This window comes from Melanerpes formicivorus, unplaced genomic scaffold, assembly GCF_026170545.1.
Source record: "Melanerpes formicivorus ecotype bairdi unplaced genomic scaffold, bMelFor1.0.p_v2 SCAF_77, whole genome shotgun sequence".
Lineage (NCBI taxonomy): Eukaryota > Metazoa > Chordata > Aves > Piciformes > Picidae > Melanerpes > Melanerpes formicivorus.
The window spans coordinates 2,906,390-2,927,612 of record NW_027142429.1 but is presented as its reverse complement, the minus strand read 5'-3'; the positions used below and the strand labels follow the sequence as shown (position 1 = coordinate 2,927,612).

General features: G+C 57.8%; 2 protein-coding genes across 2 annotated transcripts in view; both read right to left on the bottom strand.

The window, feature by feature from the left end:
- Positions 1 to 477, bottom strand: part of EHMT1 (euchromatic histone lysine methyltransferase 1) — a 143,906-nt gene extending 143,429 nt beyond the window's left edge. The window contains exon 1 of the mRNA XM_068164139.1: positions 421 to 477. Within this exon, the coding sequence (XP_068020240.1) occupies positions 421 to 441 (21 nt within the window). The 5' untranslated portion in view covers positions 442 to 477. The remainder of the gene's footprint in view (positions 1 to 420) is intronic.
- Positions 478 to 3,949: 3,472 nt separating this feature from the next.
- ARRDC1 (arrestin domain containing 1) overlaps positions 3,950 to 21,223 on the bottom strand; it is a 53,058-nt gene continuing 35,784 nt past the window's right edge. The window contains exons 3-8 of the mRNA XM_068164236.1: positions 17,071 to 17,121; positions 16,373 to 16,527; positions 14,597 to 14,779; positions 13,193 to 13,369; positions 12,052 to 12,463; positions 3,950 to 10,595 (exon numbers count right to left, since the gene is read on the bottom strand). Coding sequence (XP_068020337.1) covers positions 10,531 to 10,595; positions 12,052 to 12,463; positions 13,193 to 13,369; positions 14,597 to 14,779; positions 16,373 to 16,527; positions 17,071 to 17,121 — 1,043 coding nt within the window. The 3' untranslated portion in view covers positions 3,950 to 10,530. The remainder of the gene's footprint in view (positions 10,596 to 12,051; positions 12,464 to 13,192; positions 13,370 to 14,596; positions 14,780 to 16,372; positions 16,528 to 17,070; positions 17,122 to 21,223) is intronic.

Here is a 21,223-nt window from a genome sequence, read left to right as displayed (position 1 = left end):
CGCCGCCGCCCCGCCCGGCCCGGCCCCGCACTCTGGATGGAGCGGCGCCAGCGCCGCCCAGCGCCGCGCCGCGCCGCATGGGCGGGCCCCGGAACGTGGATGGAGGCCTCGGCACTCCCCCGCCTCCGCCACACGCACTCGCTCCCATTGGGGAGGAACCCCGGAACCTGTATGGCCCATACCACTGACTCACCGTGCAGGGGTGTTACTTATACAGAGTCCCGGGCCCCCCCCTACACACAATGGCAGCGGCTCCCACATTCTTCCCCTCAGAGGAGTTGGACTGAACCATGGGGCGGCGGGGGCACGGACCCCCTCCCGGCCTCCGACAGAACCCGCCTGGCCCTGGGCGATACCACTGTACGCTCCCCCATCTTCCTTCCCTCCCGCCCGGGCAGATGGACGCCGCCGCTCACTCACCTCGGCATCCACTGTGGCCATGGCCAGAGCCCCGGAGCGTAGCCCCGCCCCCTCGGCGGCTCCTCGCGCCTTGGTCCCGCCCCTTTCCCCTCATTCTTCTCAATGGAGACGCTCCGCCGCTCACTACGCATGCGCGCTCCAGCATGGCGGCCCCCACGGGGCTCCTTCCGCGTCATGGCGGCGCCCAGCGGGAGGCTGCCGTACAGGTGGGGCAGTGGGTGAGCCGGGGACAAGGCCAGGCTGGGCTCTTCGCACTCCCAAAACACGGACTCGGGGCTACCTGTGCCGGCAGCTCCTGAGAGGGCGGCTTTGGCCCCTCGTACCGCGGCTTTTACCCCACCATTCACGGCCGCAGCTTGGTGCTCTTCCGGTGCTATGCAAGGGCAAGAGCACCTCCAAATTTAGCCGCTCCTGGTGGATAATGGGTTTCCCAAACTTCTAGGAATACCATGAGAGGAATACCATGGCAGCACTTCCCCATAAACCTAAACAAAGCCCATGCAAGAAGACCCCTGAAAGATCCTGACCCCCTCTGTCCTCCTGCCAAAAAGAATGACCCTTAGACAACTGTCTTCTGCTGCGACTTCTGCCACTACTGTGGTATTCCTATGCCTGCAAGCTATTAAGAGTCTACAAACCGGGATGGACATCACAGGGAGAAGGGGGCAGCTCACCTCGGTCCTGCCCCGCAGGGTCCCAGGAGGGATTCCAGCCACTTCACTCCCTCCCTGCACCCCAAGCACCCTCCCAAAGCCCGCAGAGCCCCTCCCAATACCCAGGCCCATAAATCCATGATGGCAAAACAATTAGCTCTTTTACAGCTCGTCAAAGATACCACAAGGGGGGAGATAAACACCTCCATAGGCGGCTGCTTCGCTGCCAGCGAGGGAAATGACAGCAGCACTGGGGATACGCTGCTGCAGCAGCCTCCCTGAGCAGCGGCGCGCTGGTTTCACGGAGAACAAACACAGCACCCTGACACCAATTCACACCTTTATTAGCAGCTCTTCGAGGAACGACCTTCCCTCCCTCGGCCCACGGGCTGATTTCCTGCAGCCCCACTCCGACACCTCACTCCTCACGGAGGGGCTGACAAGCCTGGTGTTTGCTTTGCTTTGCAGGAGACTCCAGCTGCGAGGCCCTGGCCACCAGCTGCTCCTGGAGATTTTCTCCAGAGCCCCCTGGTCTGGCGCTGGGGTTGCACCTGCGGTTACCACTGCTCTCATCCTGGCGCCGTTGCGGCACTGAGCATTCACACCACCCACCCAGCACCAGTGGGCAATGAGACCATCAGAAGATGCACTTAGTAAACCCAGTGGGATTGGAGACGGTAGAGCACCGTGGGAGAGACCACCGGTGCCCGCACACACCTGCTAACCCGAGACTCGGCCCCAGTTCTGACAGCCTCGGTACTGCCCGGCGGAGCCCAGCTCCCCCAGCGCACCCGGCCCCGCGGGGCTGGCACCCAGCGCCGGGCTGGCACCCAGCGCCCTGCCCGCACCCAGCGCCCGGCTGGCACCCAGCGCCCTGCCCGCGCCCGGCTGGCACCCAGCGCCCTGCCCGCACCCAGCGCCCTGCCCGCGCCCGGCTGGCACCCAGCGCCCTGCCCGCACCCAGCGCCCTGACCGCGCCCGCTCCCCTTCCGCGGCCTTCGGCTGCGCCCACGGCCGCTCCTGCCCCTGCGAGGCCTCCCCCGCGGCGTGCGGAGGGGAGTGTGTGAGAGACCCTAAAAGGCCGTCCAGGACCTCAGCCTCAAATCACTGCTAGAGGCGACAGCTGCCGGCGCCGCTCACCCGGGCACCGCCGCGACGCGGCGCCGGCCTCAGCCCCTGCCGCCCTGCGCAGGAGAAAGGCTCTCGGAAGGGGAAGGCCGAGCCGCAGCGGCCCCGCCCGGCCCGCAGCGCAGCCCAGTGCCGGCGACTGCTGCCCCCGCCCGGCCCGGCCGCGCCGCGGTCAAAATAAGAGTCCCCGGGCCTGAGGCGGGAGCCGCCGCTCAGCTCCCCGCCGCCGTTCAGCTTCCCGCCGCCGCCGTTCAGCCCCTGCCCGGCCCAGCGTCACCCCAGCAGCGCAGCCCCCCGCCGCTGCGCAGCCCCCGCCGCCGCGCAACTCCCCCCCGCCGCCGCGCAGCTCCCCCCCGCCGCCGCGCAGCTCCCCCCCCGCCGCCGCGCAGCTCCCCCCCGCCGCCGCTCAGCCCCCCCGCCGCCGCTCAGCCCCCCGCCGCCGCGCAGCTCCCCGCTGGCACTGAGCCCCCCGCCGCCGCGCAGCCCCTGCCCGGCCCAGCGTCACCCCAGCAGCGCAGCCCCTGCCCCAATTCAGCAGCAGCTAATTAATGAACCCACATCCCCCCGGGAGCCAGCTGTGCAGTGGCAGCTCCGGCAGGGCCAAGGGAGTTCCCACCGCAGCCCCTCCGGTGCCTGCCGCCGTGTGGGGACCCGGGGGTCCCAGCGCTCCCTGCCTCAGGCAGGGGAAAGAGCTGAGCCGGCCGCGGTGATGCTGGCTGGGATGGGTGTCCTTGTCTGCCCCCAGGATGGAGTGACCATTTGCTTCATCACCTCCAAACGGCCTCAGCCCCAGGGTCACCCTGGAGCATCATCGCCTCCATCCTGCACTAGCGATGCTCACCTTAACGTGGGAGGGAATCGCTCACCTCCACCCCTGCTCCTACAAACCACAAACCACACACCCAGATCCCAGCAGCTGTGGGTGCTCTTGTGCCTCCGGGACAAGGCAGAGGAGGGTTGGCAGGACAGGATGGGTTGGCAGGGCAGGATGGGCCATCAGGCCAGTGGGTCCGGCGCTACCTCTCCCCTTGTGTTTTTTGAGGCTCTATCTTTCTCATCTGGAGCTGGGACACTACGGTTGCTGGGACAAACCCCCCTGAGCCACCAGGCAGGGAAGAGGCTCCCGCAAGAAGCACAAATCCCTGGGAACACCCAGAGCCCATCACCACCTGCCATGGTTCTCTGGCTGCCCTCAAACCCTGCAGCTCCACCAGTTTAGCTACACGTGCTAACTCAGGCAGGCAGGGCAAGGACAAGATCTGGTTTGCCATTAGCTTCCCGTTGCCCTGCAGCAGCTGCTGCGAGCCGTGAGAGCAGCGGCGGAGCTCAGGGCCATAGGCAGCATGGAGCCCACAAACAGCTTGGCCATGGTGGCTGCAGCTGCAGCCCTCCGGCCGGGCTGACACCGCCCTCTCCCGCACCGAGCCGGGCGAGCAGGGACGGACCTCCACATCCTGGGATTCCTGCCAGCAGGAAGAGAACACCCAACCGCCCCAGCGCTTCCTCCAGCCTGGCTCCTTCCTGCTGGACCTTTCTCCATCGTGGGGACAATGGGGATCGTCCCACCAGTAGTCTGCCCAGCCCGGCGGTCCCCCAGCTGAGTTGGAGATGTGGCTTTGCTTTATCGCTGGCTAGAAATCAGCTTCTGAGCTTCAGCTGCAGGTGTGGATGTCTCCTCTGTAAGCCAAGAGCCACTTCTCACCCCCTGTGCCAGCACCTCGGTGTACAAGCTGCACCCTGCCCCCACCAGGAGCTCGCTTGGTCTTTAAAAAGATCTTTATTTACATTGACAGTTCTTTACATTTGGTGGTTTAAAAGCCAGGGCCCCCCTCCCCCCAAAAAAAAACCTCTAAGTAACTCCCCAGCAGCCATGGTAAACATTTGAAACTGCTCATTTCCATTTTAAAACCTGGTATTAAACTGCACAAAAGTCTCAGGTTGTACAGAGCCACGGCAAATGTTATAGAAAACTTCCCCACCACGGGTAAAGAGAACCACAGGAGCAAAGAATTCCAGTCAGCAGCATTGGTGCAAGGCAGGGCACAAGTTCTGAGGGCTTCACCCCACCAGCCTCCTCAGGAGGAGAGCTGGGACACTCCTGTTGCAGATAGCTGGAAAGGGTTTAGAATACAGAGCATAAAGCCCAACTGGACCCCCAGACAACCTTTTATCTCCTCTCTTGTGCTGGCTCAACAGGAAAACTTCTAGCAGGAAATATTTACTTGTACAAAACCACTGAAAGCTAAGGGGGAAAGCCGAAAAAATAATCACAGCCAACAAAGAGTTTCTTGTCCCTCATCCAGTTCTGGGCTACTCAGTTCAAGAAGGACATTGAGAGACTTGAAGGTGTCCAGAGAAGGGCAATGAGGCTGGGGAGGGGTCTGGAGCACAGCCCTGTGAGGAGAGGCTGAGGGAGCTGGGGTTGCTTAGCCTGGAGAAGAGGAGGCTCAGGGGAGACCTTCTTGCTCTCTGCAACTCCCTGCAGGGAGGTTGTAGCCAGGTGGGGGTTGGTCTCTTCTCCCAGGCAAGCAGCACCAGAACAAGAGGACACAGTCTCAAGCTGTGCCAGGGGAGGTTTAGGCTGGAGGTGAGGAGAAAGTTCTTCCCAGAGAGTTGTTTGTCATTGGAATGTGCTGCCCAGGGAGGTGGTGGAGTCCCCATCCCTGGAGCTGTTTAGAAAAGGATTGGATGTGGCACTTGGAACCATGGTTTAGTAGTCATAGTATCATAGTATCAGTCAGGGTTGGAAGGCACCACAAGGATCATCCAGTTCCAACCCCCCTGCTGTGGGCAGGGACACCCCACACTAGATCAGCCTGGCCACAGCCTCATCCAGCCTGGGCTTAAACACCTCCAGGGACAGGGCCTCAACCACCTCCCTGGACAACCCATTCCAGGGCTTCACCACTCTCATGGGGAAGAACTTCCTCCTCCCCTCCAGCCTCAATCTCCCCACCTCCAGCTTCATTCCATTCCCCCTAGTCCTATCACTGCCTGGGATCCTGAGCAGTCCCTCCCCAGCCTTCCTGGAGCCCCCTTCAGATCCTGGAAGGCCACAATGAGGTCACCTGGGAGCCTTCTCTTCTCCACACTGAACAGCCCCAACTCCTTCAGTCTGTCCTCATAGGAGAGGTGCTCCAGCCCTCTGATCATCCTTGTGGCCCTTCTCTGGACACCTTCCAGCACCTCCAGATCCCTCTTGCAATAGGGGCTCCAGAACTGGAGGCAGTACTCCAGGTGGGGTCTCCCCAGAGCTGAGCAGAGGGGGAGAATCACCTCCCTTGCCCTGCTGGCCACACTTCTCCTGCTGCAGCCCAGGCTCTGGTTGGCTTTCTGGGCTGCAAGTGCACACTGAGAGCTCCTGGTGAGCTTCTCCTCCCCCAGCACCCCCAAGGCTCTCTCCTCAGGGCTGCTTTCAGGCCAGTCCCTGCCCAGCCTGGATTTGTGCCTGGGATTGCCTCCACCCAGCTGCAGGACCCTGCCCTTGGTCTTGTTACAGGTTGGACTTGATGATCATTGAGGTCTTTTCCAACCTTATTGATTCTATGATTCTATGATCTCCTCTTTCCCTATCTCCTGCAGGCAGTGGGCAGCAGGTGCCAAAGTGGACTTTGGTAGGACACAAGCATGGGAGAAAACAAAACAGTGGAGGAGGCACACGTGGAGAGTGGGACAAAAGCAAAGCCATGGAGGGTGAAAAGGAAGCAGCATGGGGTGTGGGGGGGGAAGGCAAATGATGATTTTGGTATTTTCCCCTGAATGCAGATTTGGAGACCATCAGCAAACAAACTTCACTTGCACCCCACTGCTTCCCTCCCCCACTTCAAACAACACCCAAACAACTGCTGACAAGTCTGAGACAGGAGGTTGAATGAATTCCTGGGCACTGAAGTTGTTTGCCCACAGCTGGGGGCAGAGAATGGCCTTTTTTATCTCTTCATTCCAGAGTTCAGGGTGGCAGGGATGGCCCAGGGCCTAGAGGAGCTTCCCAGGACTTACAGAGGTGGAAGCTGGAGAGGCTGCAGAGCAGTGAGGCCAAAGACAGCAGCACTGTCCACTCACCCTCTCCACACCCAGACTGGGTTTGCTCCACCAAGCTCATCTAAAGTAGCCAAACACCCCAAGAACCTTGCTGCTGCAGTGTCCTGGGGCCATGACCATGGGGGGGTTTAAGAAGAGCTGGACTAACTCCTCCACCCTGGAATGCTGGACAATTTCAAAGGGGTCCATGAAACACAGATAAAGCTCTTTGTGTCAGGCTTTGGGTGGCTGCCACAGCACTGGGGGCCAGGCCTGGCTGGGCAGGACAATGGAAACCTTTGCTGGTTGTTTCTGGCCATGGGCACAACAGGAGGCTGCTCAGAGACAAGCTGAGAGTATACCCTGCTGCAGCCTGGCCACAGCCATCTCCCACATCTCAGAGGTCTCTCTCTGCAGGAGCTGTGCCTGCCCAAGTTCTAGCACACAACAGAACAAGGACCACCACGAGGTCTAGCTCCAGCTCCTTCCTGCTCCCTCCACAGCAGCCAGAAGACTCCTCAGCAGTGAAGAGTGTGCCCACTTGCCCCTTGCCTTGCCAAGCAGTCACTGTGTACAGTAAGAGCTGCTGGAGGACCAGTCTGTAGCAAATACACCTGCATGAAGCCTTCAAGGTCAGGGTGGAGAGGGGCTGTGTGCCACCTGATCTGTTTGAAAGATGTCCCAGCTCACTGCAGAGGGGTTGGACCAGGTGACCTTGAAAGGTGCCTTCCAAACCAAAGCATTCCATGTCCTCTGCTAATTTGGGAGAGCAAGCTCAGGTGCACAGGGGCAGTGCAGAGGCACAGGGGCTGCATGAGATACAGTTGGCTTCTCCTCTCCACAGTCCCCACCAGGAATGGTGCATTCCCAACTGCAAAGGGTAAACAAGGAGGACAGGCACTGGCTGGGGGCCTAGAAGAGCATCCCAGTGGCTCTGGCCACAGTAACCAAGCAGCACTCCAGTTTTCCAGCCAAGGAAATGTGCTGGACACATCACCAGTAGCTTAGCTTCAGGAATAGAGAACAAGGAACCAGGAACTTGGTCCTAGCCCAGGCTGCCTCTCCCAGACCCTGGCTGGGTCAGGAGCCTGTAGCAGAACTTGGCACACCCAGAAGCATTGGCAGGTCACAGGAATTTTTGCAGAGGTGTGGAGGGGATTTGGGCTGAGGTCTGAAAGGAGCTGACAGCATGGAAGGCCACAGGCTGAGCCAGGCAAACTAGGTTCAACTAACTGGGAGGAAGAGCAGCAGGAAGGGAGACCATGACAGCCACACACCTGCTTTTAACCCCTTCTCACAGCAGGCACCAACCACCAGGCAAAGGAGAGAGCCTTAATAAAAGCTGAGCAGAAGCCTAGGTTGAGCAGAGAGTGAAGAAGGATCCTCATGTCCAAGACACAGATGACAGCACAGGCTGCTTGCCAGGACAACCTTTAGGTATCACCTGCATGCCTCAGCCATGGCATCACCAAACTGTGGGCATGGGGAGGAGCCACCTTTCATTTTCAATAAGCTTATTCCCAAGAGCTCTTCAGGAGAGGGCCTGGACTGCTGGGCTGCAGGGCTGCAGCCCTTCCCTCTCCATTCTACTGAAGGGAGAGTTCACTCTCCACTCCCTCTCCACCAAGCCACCTCTTCAGACAGCGCTGCCCCAGACCCATGGGGCTGAGAAGCAGCAGAGGGGCTGCTCTTTCCAGAGCTGAGTCCACTTGGTGCCAAACTCCCTCCAAACATTTGGAAATACTGGGGGCAGAGTGGCTGGAGAGCTGCCTGGTGGAAAAGGAGCTGGGAACAATGGCCAGCTGAAGATGAGCCAGTGCCTGCTCAGGTGGCCAGCAGCATCCTGGCCTGGATCAGCAATGGTGTGGCCAGCAGGAGTAGGGAAGTGACGGTGCCCCTGCCCTCAGCACTGGTGAGGACACATCTCAAATACTGAGGGTCAGGTTTGAGCCCCTCACTTTGAGAAGGACACTGAGGGGCTGGAGCAGGTCCAGAAAGGGCAACAAAGCTGGGGAAGGGTCTGGAGAACAGGGCTGGGGAGGAGCAGCTGAGGGAGCTGTTCAGCCTGGAGACAAGGAAGCTGAGGAGAGACCTTCTGGCTCTCTACAACTCCCTGAAAGGAGGCTGGAGCTAGGTGGGGGTTGACCTCCTTTTCTATGCAACAGGATAAGAGGAAATGGCCTCAAGCTGCAACCTGGGGAGGTTTAGGTTGGACATGAGGAACAATTCCTTCCCTGAAAAGGTTGCCCAGGCAGAGTCCCCATCCCTGGAGGGATTGAGAAAGCCATGGAGAGGTGTGGTGCAAGGTGCACAGGCCTGGTTTTGGCCTGGACAGGCAGATGGCTGAGGACCAGCGATGGAGGAAGCAGCACAGAGTTTCTCTTAGAATAATTTATTAAATACAGCATTAAAATTTGTGTTTCTGAGTTCAGTCCTTAAAAACAAAACTTCATCTCATATATATATATATATATAGATATTTATAGATATTCAGGGTCAAGGACAATCATTCTCTCACCCTTGGTGCATGTTGTGCCAGCACTGCTCAGGAGGACAACTTCTCTACCTTTACCCTTAAAGAGCTTCAGACACTTAAAAAAGCCCAGAAGAGATAAAACCAAATAAAAAGCATTTGCAGAGGGAGAGTGCAAAGCAGGGCCTGGCCCCAGCTGCCTGCCTGCCTGCCTGCCTGCCAGCAGGGGTGCAGCAGAGGCTGTAAGCGCTCCTAAGAGGTTCCTCAGGTGCTGCCCACCCAGCATGAGGCAGTCCCAAAGGTCTGCAGTCCACAGTCTGAGCCCTGGCAGGAGGCCTGTGGCTCTGATCTCTCTGGTTTGTGGCTTCCTCAGCTTTTGGGCAGTCAAAAAGCTCAACAAGGGGAAGGGTTCAAGAAACCAAAGAGCAAACCAAACCAAAACAAAGCCAAACCAGGGTGGTTTGCACCCACCAGCTTCTTCCCCCGACCTGTCAGCTCCAGCACAGGCTGCAGCTGAGCAGTAGCACTTTTGTGTCCCCTCTTGCTCGTTTCTGTGGCCCCAGAGGTGGCTCAGGGGACAAGCAGTGAACCAGCACCGTCCCTCAGGGAGCGCAGTCCCCAGGCCACCTGCCCTCGTGCTGGGCCGCGGCAGCCTGGCCCGCTCCTGCCAGATGCCAGCCTGAGCCTGGAGGGAGGGAGGGACACCCCCAGGGAAGGGCTTCCACCCCTAGGGTCCTTGGGCAGACTCAGAGGTAGCATTGGACAGATTTTGTAACTTGATTGTCATGTAAATCTGGCCTGCCAAAGACAGCGGCAGGGGGGATGGAGAGGGCACCCTGCAGGGCTGGCAGATGGGGCAGAGGGAGCTGGTGCCCAGCTTGCAGGCTCAGTGCTGCTCATCCTGGGTGCTGCGCTCTGGCAGCGAGCAAGGGCCCCACAGGCCTTGTGAAAAGCTGCCCTTGGTAGCAAAGCCCAGGAGCTGGCTGGTGGTACCCATGGTACCAGGAGCTGGCTGGTGGTACCCATGGTACCAGGAGCTGGCTGGCTGGTACCCCATGGTACCACCAGGCTCGCCCTCCACAGTTCACCAGGGCCTCTTGGGTCACGAGCAACGCCGTGGCAAGCTCCCTGCTGCCAGAGCCTGCTCTCCTCCCAGTGTACACAGGCAGAGGTCCAGAGAGGGGAGCAAAGGCTGCTGGGCAGTCACCCCCCAGCGCTGCTGGGCAGTCTCCCCCCAGCACAGCGACAGCCAGGGCTTGTGCTTGTGGCTTTGGAAGAGTCCCTGACCTTCTGAACCTGCTCACTCCAAGAAACCTCCTGTTTCACCTACCCTCAGGACCTACGAGGAGGAGAAGAAAGGCTGTCAAAACCCATTTCTGGAGAGCACCTGGCCCCTGCAGAGAGAAGGGAGGAAGTGCACAGAGCCCAGCCCCCACCTAGAGTGGAAACTTGCCCAGCCAGGAGCGTTTCAGATAAGGCATCGCAGGTGCTTGGGTAGGAAAGCAGTTAGTGTTGGCTACAGTACTTTAAACACAGGCTGCTGCAGAGGGCACCCCGGGGGCAGAAGCAGCTCTCCAGCACTGGGTGAGGCAGCAGGAGTCCCCTCCTACACGCACACACAGGCTGCTCTGGCTGCTCTTTTGGTTGGTTGGTTGGTTTTTTCCCCCCTCCTCCCTAGAAAGAGACTTCAAAAGCCCAGCCTGGGCTGTGCCACTGACCCCAGCGAGCAGCCAGCCAGAGGAGAAGCCACCTTGTGCTGTAGCAGCCTTTGCAGCAGGCAGATGAACCACGGTGCCCGGGGCGGGCAGTGCCAGCGGGGCTCGAAGCTGGGAAGGGCTAGTTGCCATTGCTGATGCTGGAGTTGGCACTGCTGCAGCTCTGCTCATAGGAGGGAGGTGCCTCTGTGAGGAAAAGAAAGAGTAAGAGCAGTTATGGAAGGTGTTCAGGGGGTTCCCTTTCAGCCCAGTTGGTGTAACTGGCTGCAGAGTAAAGCTACCATGAACCTAGAGGAGGTCACACAGGAACACATCCAGCTGGGTTTGGAATGGTTCCAGAGATGGAGACTCCACCACCTCTCTGGGCAGCCTGCTCCAGTCCCCTTCAATTAAAGAAGTTCCTCCTCGTGGTGGGATGGAGCTTCCTCTGTTCAAGTTTGTGCCCATTACCCCTTGTCCTGTCACTGGGCACCACTGAACAAGGGCTGGCCCCAGCCTCCTGACACAGGCCCCTTCCAAGCCCTGCCCCTCTGGGATGCTGTCCTCAGGCCCTCTCTCTGCAGGGCCCTACAACAAGCCCTGCTGTGTGCACACACACACTGTGAACCAGCCACTCTCACCCCTGCCCTGACACCTCCAGGGGTTAAAATCAGCACCTCAGAGCCCTCTTTCGTGCCTCTCCTTCTTCCCCAAGCATCCCCAGGTACTCCAGTGCCTCCAGATCACCACTGTGTCCCTGTGCCCCAAGCCAGGGCTGAGGGGGCACACAGGGTGTCTTGTTCCCCCAGTGCTAACAGACAGGGCAGGGCTGTGCTAACAGACACTGCTGCTCCCTGCCACCTCAGCTGCTGGGACAAGCACTGCTGCAGCGATCCAGCACGCTGGGATTCCCCCAAGCTCTTCCACCCTGGAGTCTCTCAGCTCCCACCCCCACAGCCCGTGCCTTCAGACCAGCTGCAGGCCTGCTCCAAGTCAGACAGAAGATTTCAGTTACATCATTCTCCTGGCTCTGCTCCCACCAGCCTCACCACAAGCCAAGAAACTTTTTCTAGCAGTGGGAGACTGAGAGCTCACTTAGGAAGAGGGAGATCCTCTCTCTCAGGACCAGCTCAGGGCAGACATGGGAGCAGACAGCTGGCTTCTGCAGCTCCAAGAGAGGACTTCTCTGGAGGCTAAAGCAGGCAGAGAGATCTCATGGTCTCACAGATTCAGAGAATCACAGAATGGATTGGGTTGGAAGGGACCTTAAAGCTCATCCAGTTCCAAGCCCCTGCCATGGGCAGGGACACCTCCCACCAGCCCAGCTTGCTCAAGGCCTCATCCAGTCTGGCCTTGAACACCTCCAGAGAGGGGACATCCACAATGTCCCTGGGCAACCTGTGCCAGTGTCTCCCCACCCCCACTGCCAAGAAGTTCTTCCTAACCTCCAGTCCAAATCTCCCCAGCTTCAATCCATCCCCCCTTGTTCTATCATTAGAAGCTCTTGCAAAACATCCCTCCCCAGTTTTGTTGTGGTCTCCTCTGACATCAGCCCTCAGCAGGCTGACATCTCTGTGCCCACCCAGCTCACAGCTAGCAGAGACTCTGGTGGTAGGAGAGGTTTCCAGCTACCCCCCAGGCCGTTCAGCCCTGGGCTGCTCACCGTAGGGGTAGCCCCAGGTGCTGTACTCGGGAGGCAGGATGAGGGAGCTGGCCGTGGGGACCGGCACCACGTTCCCCTCCGCGTAGTAAGGGACAGTGGCTCCTGTTGAGAGGCAGAGCGTGGGGTGGCTGGGGGAGCCTGTCTGCTCAGAGTCCGCCCTCAGCTCCTGGAAGCTCAGTCCTGGGGCGTAGCTGAATGGCTGCTGCTGGGAATGGCTTTTGGTGGGGATCGAGACATTGTCCATCGGGTGGTAGGCAGCCGCAGCCTCCTCCTCCTCCGGGGGGGCGCTGGGCACCACGGCAGAGGGCATGTGCTGGATGGAGCAGGACGGGCTCAGCGGGACCCTGTTCACAGCAATGTTGCCGATGTAGATGGGCAGAGTGACAGAAACCTCTGGTGACTTGAGGGAAACCTGCAAGAGAAGAACACACAGTGGCATCCCCTTCATCAGACACTGCTCTGGGAAGGTTCACCTGACCCAGGGGCCAGCAGAATTGCTTGGCACAGAAGCAGCACAGAAGCTGCAGGGAAGAGCGGTAGAGTGGAAGAGTGGAAGAGTGGTAGAGTGGAAGAGTGGTAGAGTAGAAGAGTGGTAGAGTGGAAGAAGAGTGGAGGAAGAGTGGAGGAAGAGTGGAGGAAGAGTGGAGGAAGAGTGGAGGAAGAGTGGAGGAAGAGTGGAGGAAGAGTGGAAGAAGAGTGGAGGGAGAGTGGAGGGAGAGTGGAGGGAGAGTGGAGGGAGAGTGGAGGGAGAGTGGAAGAGTGGAGGGAGAGTGGAAGAGTGGAGGAAGAGTGGAAGAGTGGAGGAAGAGTGGAAGAGTGGAGGAAGAGTGGAAGAGTGGAGGAAGAGTGGAAGAGTGGAGGAAGAGTGGAGGAAGAGTGGAGGAAGAGTGGAAGAAGAGTGGAAGAAGAGTGGAAGAAGAGTGGAGGAAGAGTGGAGGAAGAGTGGAGGAAGAGTGGAGGAAGAGTGGAGGAAGAGTGGAGGAAGAGTGGAGGAAGAGTGGAAGAGTCAATAAGGTTAGAAAAGACCTCAAAGATCACCAAGTCCATCCTGTCACCCAAGACCTCATGACTACTAAACCACAGCCTCAAGTGCCACATCCAATGGCCCACTGCAGCTCCCCAGGAGCACTGAGGTACTCACCTGGATGTAGTAGTCAATATGGATGAGGCTGCAGCCCTGCAGGATGGACTGGGGCAGTGCTGGCACGAGGATCTGCTCCTTCCACTCTGCATGCTTCCAGGCTTTCACTCCTGAGCCTTCCACCTCAGCAATGGTCCTCAGGTCGTAAATCCAGCGCTTGGATTTGTAAGCCACTTTCTGCACAGGCAGGAGAAAGCAGCAGCTAGCAGCCAGGCTGCAGAGGGGCTTCTGTGTCCCCCACCCCCCAAACACAAGCCAGGACACAAAACCACCCAACTGCTTTGTCACATACAGAATCACAGAGTGGGAGTGGCTGGAAGGGACCTCTGGAGATCATCCAGTCCAAACCCCCTGCCCAGGCAAGGTCACCTAGAGAAGGTCACACAGGAACATGTCTGGGCAGAGGGTTTGGAATGTCTCCAGAGATGAAGACTCCACCACCTTCTCTGGGCAGCCTGTTCCAGGGCTCCAACACCCTTCAATTAAAGAAATTCCTCCTCGTGGTCAGATGGAACTTGTTATGTTTTGGTTTGTGCCTGTTGCCTCTTGTCCTGACACTGGGTACCACTGGAAAAAAGAGTGGTCCCATCCTCCTGACACCCACCCCTGAAGGATTTATAAGCATTTATGAGATCCCCCTCCCCTAGTCTTATCCTTTCCAGACTAAAAAGCCCAAATTCTCTCAGTCTTTCCTCATAAGAGATGTTCCAGTCCCCTATCTTCATAGCCCTCTCCTGCACCATCTCCAGCAAGTGCCTGTCCTTGAGCTGGGGAGCCCAGAACTGGACACTGCTCCAGATGTGGCCTCACCAGGGCAGAGTGCAGGGGGAGGACAACCTCCCTCGATCTGCTGGCCACACTCTTCTTGATGCACTCAAGAGATTTTAGGTAGGTTGGATTGGTTGATGGGTTGGACACAATGACCTTGAAGGTCTGGTCTATTCTATTCTATTCTATTCTATTCTATTCTATTCTATTCTATTCTATTCTATTCTATTCTATTCTATTCTGTTCTGTTCTATTCTGTTCTCCCCAGGATGCCATTGGCCTTCTGGCCACAAGGGCACATTGCTGGCTCACAGCCATCCTCTTGTCCACCAGGACTCCCAGTTCCTTTTTCCCAGAGCTGCTCTCCAACAGATCAGCCCAAACCTAATGTGCAAAGCAGAACCCCCCCATTGCTGTGTGCCAGACTGAGCTGCTTCAAGCAAGACAAGTTCCACCATCCCCTTCCACGGCAAGGCAGAGAGCAGCACAGCTGCGCAGAGGTTTGGCCTCCTCGCTGCCACCTCCCAGCCACAGGCAGCAGAGATGCAGGTTGGTGAGAGCTGTCCCAGTTTCACAGAGGCCTCAGCAGGGTGAGGTCCCAGCAGAAGGTGAAGAATGAGCCTTCTGGATGCCTACCTGGAGCAGGCTGGCCACCACGGCCCCGGTGTCCCGGCCTGACTTGTTCTCTATGTCGGTACGCAGCTGGATCGCTTGCCCCACGATGTAGCCCTTCAGATCCGAGGTGGCTGTCAGGATGATGTTGCCACTTTTCACAAGCTTGTAGTTGAACTTCTTGGTGATTGACATAGTGTTGGGCTGCTGCAGGACAGCAGAGAGACACAGGTATCAGCTCAGGAGACACCAAGAGCCCCCAGGAAGACACTCAGAGATCCCAAACAAGCTAAGGTCTGATCGAAGAGGATGGAAAGAACCAGCACCAGCCCCACAGCACTGCCACAGGCAGCAAGGGCTCACTTCACCCCACCCCCTGTTTTGTTGTCCCATTAGTGACTCTTCCCTTCACAGCAAATTCCCCAAACCCAGGTCTATATAAGCACCATGATCTTTAGTGTCTTTATTGATGATCTGGATGAGGGGATTGAGTCCATCATCAGTAAATGTGCAGGTGACACCAAGCTGGGGGCAGGAGTTGATCTGTTAGAGGGTAGGAGAGCTCTGCAGAGGGACCTTGCCAGGCTGGACAGATGGGCAGAGGCCAAGGGCAGGAGACTGAACGTATCTGAGTGCCAGGTTCTACATATTGGCCACAACAACCCCAGGCAGTGCTACAGGCTGGGGGCAGAGTGGCTGAGAGCAGCCAGGCAGAGAGGGACCTGGGGGTAGTGGTTGACAGCAGTTGACCATGAGCCAGCAGTGTGCCCAGGTGGCCAAGAAGGCCAAGGGCATCCTGGCCTGCATCAGGAACAGTGTGGCCAGCAGGAGCAGGGAAGTCTTTGTGCCCTGTGCTCAGCACTGCTGAGGCCACACCTTGAGTCCTGTGTCCACTTCTGGGCTCCTCAGTTTAAGAAGGACATTGAGAGACTTGAAGGTGTCCAGAGAAGGTCAAGAAAGCTGGGGAGGGGTCTGGAGCACAGCCCTGGGAGGAGAGGCTGAGGGAGCTGGGGTTGCTTAGCCTGGAGAAGAGAAGGCTCAGGGGAGACCTTCTTGCTCTCTCCAGCTCCCTGAAGGGAGGTTGTAGCCAGGAGGGGGTTGGTCTCTTCTCCCAGGCAAGCAGCAGCAGAACAAGAGGACACAGTCTCAAGCTGCACCAGGGGAGGTTTAGGCTGGAGGTGAGGAAGAAGTTCTTCACAGAAAGAGAGATTGGCCATGGGAATGTGCTGCCCAGGGAGGTGGTGGAGTCCCCATCCCTGGAGGTGTTTAGGAAGAGCCTGGCTGAGGCACTTGGTGCCATGGTTGAGTTGATCAGATGCTGTTGGGTGACAGGTTGGACTTGATGATCTCAAAGGTCTTTTCCAACCTATTCTATTCTATTCTATTCTATTCTATTCTATTCTATTCTATTCTATTCTATTCTATTCTATTCTATTCTATTCTATTCTATTCCATTCCATTCCATTCCATTCCATTCCATTCCATTCCATTCCATTCCATTCCATTCCATTCCATTCTACCCTACCCTACCCTACCCCTACCCTACCCCTACCTGGTGCTACTGGCCAGCACCTCTCTGCACACCTGAATCTTACACAGCAATGTCAGAAGAGTCAGAAGTCACCTGGAGCAGGGAGTGAGGGCCAGGCAGGACAGACTGAGTCCTTGACCTGCTCTTGCACATTGAGGGCATGCAGCAGAGGGTTGTCCAAGCACACAGTTGTTCCCCAGACAAGCAGCAGGACAAGGAGCAGAGCAGAAGCCTTGGCACTTGCCAGGCACGCTGCTCCTCGCTCTTACCTCGATGTCAGGGATGTCGTTCAGGTTGAGAGGGCAGAGGACATAGAAGATCCTGTTGCACTTGTAGTCCTTGGAGAAGCGAGGTGTGTCTATCACAGCCTTCACCTGGTGCAGCACCTTGCCAAAGGGGCCTTCAAATGACGTAGGAGCAGAGGCTGGAGTCAAGAGAGAAAGAGAAGGGTCATAAGGCCGAGTCAGGCCAAGTGTTTCTGAACTAGAAGTGCAGTCCCTTTAAGCAGCTTTCCTCACCACATGAGGGGTGCTGCAAGTGCCAGAGAGACAGAGCACATGGAGCTTCCCTCAAAGAACACCTGGGGCTGGACATATTGGTCACTTGGAGACCTTGCTGCAACCTCCTTACAGGAGACATCCTCCACAACCAGACAGGCAAGAGCAGAGATCCTTTCTCTGGCCAGCCACAGGCCAGGAGCCCTGCACAACCCAGAGAGCTCACAGGGTCATGCTTGGAGAGGCATCAGTGCTAGCTCAGACCTGGCTCTGCATCAGTGCTGAAGGTACCCACTGCTTGTCTAAGCTCTTCTGCTATCTGTGGTTGACCATATGTTCCCTCTAGCACCTCCAGCCAAGATGTCAGCCTGCCTCTGCCACCCAGCCCCAGTCCTGTGCAGCACAGCTCGAGGGGCTGCAAGAGCCAAGGCTTCCATGGAAGTGCCTTCAGCCATTTATCTGCACCATACCTGGCAGCAGGAACTGGAAGGGAAAGTTGTGCTCTCCAGCTGTCAGGACCCCTGCAGGAAACAAGAGCAGAAGGTAAGTGGGAGAGGCCACTGCCTTGGAATTGTGTGATCTTCTGGAGAGGATGATCTGGGGAGAGAGGCCAGCAGCAACACACAGCTTCAGCTGCCTACAGCCCACTGGACAACTCCAGATCCAGAGAGCAGTGCTTAAGTCAACAGGAACATCTGCTGCCCCCTGCCTCTCCTTGGGACAGGAGGTGACTCAGTGACTGCTTCTACCTAAGACACCCTGGCAGTAAGGGAATTTGGGGCAGGGTTTAAGGGATCTCAGTGCCACAGCAAGTGGTTAGCCCCAGATGACTGACACAGGGCATGGAGAAGGGATGCTGTGTGTTTGTCTCCCCTGAAGCAGGCCACAGCCAGGCAGGGGAAGGTGAGAAAGCACAGGCACTGCCTAAGGGTGTTAAGGAGGTCTGGTGGGCAGCAAGCTGCCATAGCCTTAGCCACATGCTAAGCCCCACATAGCCTGTGGAGTGTTCTGCAGCTGGAACCAGAGGTCCATCTCTCAGGCCTAAATCCCCACTCTGGTCCCAGGAAGGGACCTGCACCACCTCAGCTCAGCTGCTTGTATCTGGGGAAAAGATCTCCATAATGTTAAAACCTCAGCACTGGTTTTCCCCAAGCACATCTCACTCTGCAGCAGTGGCCTTGAGGGCTCAGCCCAGAGCCAAGCCTCAGCACATGGCTAAAACTGCTACAGACTGCAACCCCCTCAGCCCCATCCACCTCCTGGCACTGCCACCCAGATTCCAGATGCCCTCCCAGCGCAGCATGAGGGCTGAACTGGACCCCCAGTGTGAGCCCAAAGTTGCTTTCAGTAAGAACCCCCCTGATGTTTATCTGCATCTGTAAAACATGGGTAAGGAGGAGAGGTTTCCTAGGAGGCCTGGGTACCTCTGAAGTGATGCTGTGTTTATGCTGCAGGGTAGGGTTGTTGATGGAGACACAAAGACTCCAGATTGGGCTCTTTTGTCGAGGCAAGACAGAGGAGACAGCCTGCCCCTTGGCAATGCTGGCTCTGCACAGCTGGCAGCAATGCAGGCCTGGTGTCAGGGGTCTAAAGTGGATTAGAATAAACCAAACCAGACCAGGTTGGAAGAGACCTTCAAGATCATTGTGTCCAACCCATCAACCAATCCAACACCACCTAAACAACTAACCCATGGCACCAAGCACCCCAGCAAGTCTCCTCCTCAACACCTCCAATGATGGCGACTCCACGACCTCCCCAGGCAGCCCATCCCAATGGGCAATCACTCTCTCTGTATAGAACTTCTTCCTAACATCCAGCCTAAACCTCCCCTGGTGCAGCCTGAGACTGTGTCCTCTTGTTCTGGTGCTGGCTGCCTGGGAGAAGAGACCAACCTCTGCCTGTCTACAACCTCCCTTCAGGGAGTTGGAGAGAGCAAGAAGGTCTCCCCTGAGCCTCCTCTTCTGCAGGCTAAGCAACCCCAGCTCCCTCAGCCTCTCCTCACAGGGCTGTGCTCCAGACCCCTCCCCAGCTTTCTTGCCCTTCTCTGGACACCTTCCAGCAAGTCAACCTCCTTCCTAAACTGAGGAGCCCAGAACTGGACACAGGACTCAAGGTGTGGCCTAACCAGTGCAGTGTCCAGGGGCAGAATGACCTCCCTGCTCCTGCTGGCCACACTGTTCCTGATGCAGGCCAGGATGCCATTGGCCCTCTTAGCTGCCTGGGCACACTGCAGGCTCATGTTCAGCTGCTGTCAACCACTCCCCCCAGATCCCTCTCTGCCTGGCTGCTCTCAGCCACTCTGACCCCAGCCTGTAGCTCTGCCTGGGGTTGCTGTGGCCAATGTGCAGCACCTGGCACTTGGATGTGTTCAATCTCCTGCCCTTGGCCTCTGCCCATCTGCCCAGCCTGGCAAGGTCCCTCTGCAGAGCTCTCCTACCCTCCAGCAGATCAACTCCTGCCCCCAGCTTGGTGTCATCAGCAAATTTACTGCTGATGGACTCAATGCCCTCACCCAGATCATCAATGAAGATGTTAAAGAGGCTGGGGCCCAGCACTGATCCCTGGGGCACACCACTGGTGCCTGGCTGCCAGCTGGCTGTGGCACCATTCACCACCACTCTCTGGGCTCAGCCTCCAGCCAGTTCCTAACCCAGCTCAGAGAGCTGCTGTCCAAGCCAGGGGCTGACAGCTTGGCCAGGAGTTTGCTGTGGGGGATGGTGGCAAAGGCCTTGCTGCAGTCCAGGCAGACCACATCCACAGCCTGCCCCACAGCCACCAGGCAGTCACTTGATCATAGAAGGAGATCAGGTTGGTCAGGCAGGACCTGCCCTTCCTAAATCCATGCTGGCTGGGCCTGATCCCTTGGCCATCCTGTAAGTGCTGTGTGATTGCACTCAGGATGACTGTTCCATGATCTTGCCTGGCACTGAGGTCAGGCTGACAGGCCTGGAATTCCCTGGCTCATCCAACCGGCCCTGCTTGTGGATGGGCACTACGTTGGCAGCTTCCAGTCCTCTGGGGCCTCTCCAGTGAGCCAGGACTGCTGGAAAATGATGGATAGTGGCTTGGCCAGCTCATCTGCCAATTACACCACGGGGAGAGGTGGGAGAAGAGAAAGGTAAACCCCCCCCACACACACACTCTGTGGTCCAGGCAGAGCAGGGCTGGGTTTGGTGTTTCCTTCAGGTCAGGAGAGGCTGCCCCCCTGCTTGCTCAGCCACCCCCCAGCTGGTGTGCATCCTGCCTGCAGCACAAAGGCAGCTCAAACAATGCAGCAAAGGCAGGGCCGGAGGAAGCCAGGAGATGTCTGTTTATAGCCTTCCTCGGGGTTTGCTGCTTCCCATCGCCACACCCAGCAGGTCTCCCTGGTGACTGCCCTCCCGGGCCCCCAGACCAGCCCGGGTTATGTAGGCTAAAATGCAACCCCTGCTCCTGTCACCAGGTGGAGGCCCACAGCCAGGCACGGCCCTGCCTGGGGAGCTGAGCAGCTGAGCCAGGCAGGGAGCTGAGCCAGGCATGGAGCCGAGCCAGGCAGGGAGCCGTGCGGCAGCTTCAGCCTCCCTGCGCAGCCTCCTGGCTGAAGGCAGGGCCCTGAGGTGCAGCAGGTGCCTCTGCCCCTTGCTTGTGGGGCAGAGCCTGCTGAATAGCAGTGACCTGAGTAACCCAGTGCCTGTTCCTGCCTTTCACTGGGCACCATCCCATGCCCATCTTGGACCCCATCCCATGCCCATCTGGGACCCCTTATCCTCACTTGGGGAATGGGAATCAATACACTGGAGTACATCAGCTCTCCAGTGCAGCTTCTGCATTGCAGTAAGCAGACCTCTCCCCCTCTGCTCTGCTCAGACCCCACCTGCAGCACTGCCTCCAGCTCTGGTGCCCTCAGCACAAGAAGGACCTGGAGCTGCTGGAGAGGGTCCAGAGGAGGCCACAAAGCTGATCAGAGGGCTGGAGAACCTCCCCTGTGGGGACAGGCTGAGCATTGGGGCTGTTCAGCCTGGAGAGGAGAAGGCTCCAGGGAGACCTTAAAGCAGTCTTCCAGTACCTGAAGGGGCTCCAGGAGAGCTGGGGAGGGACTTCTAACAAGGGCTGGGAGCAACAGGATGAGAAGGAATGGATTGAAGCTGGAAGAGGGGAGATTTAGTCTGGATGTTAGGAATAAGTTCTTCAGTGTGAGGGTGGTGAGACACTGGAACAGGCTGCCCAGGGAGGTTGTGGATGCTCCTCTATGGAAGTGTTCAAGGCCAGGTTGGATGAGGCCTTGAGCAACCTGGGCTAGTGGGAGGTGGGGGCTGGAACTGGATGGTCCCTTCCAACCCAAACCATTCTATGGCTTTTTCTGATTGAAAAGGAGAGGGAGCAAGTCCTGCTCCTGCAATGTGAAGGGAGATGGGAGTCCCAGGGGGCAGTGGTCACTGAGATTCCACAAAGGTCTGATGACTTTCCTGCTGTCTGAGCTGCAGAGCCTCAGGTAAACCTTCAGAGAGTGATTTCATGTCTCCTGTTAAGAACATGAAGCTTCACAGCCTTTCTAGGGCCCTTAGGAAGAGCTTACAGAGTCCACAAAGTGGAAGACTCTCTGCTGCACTACAGGCAGCACAAGCTAACAAGGTCATCAAG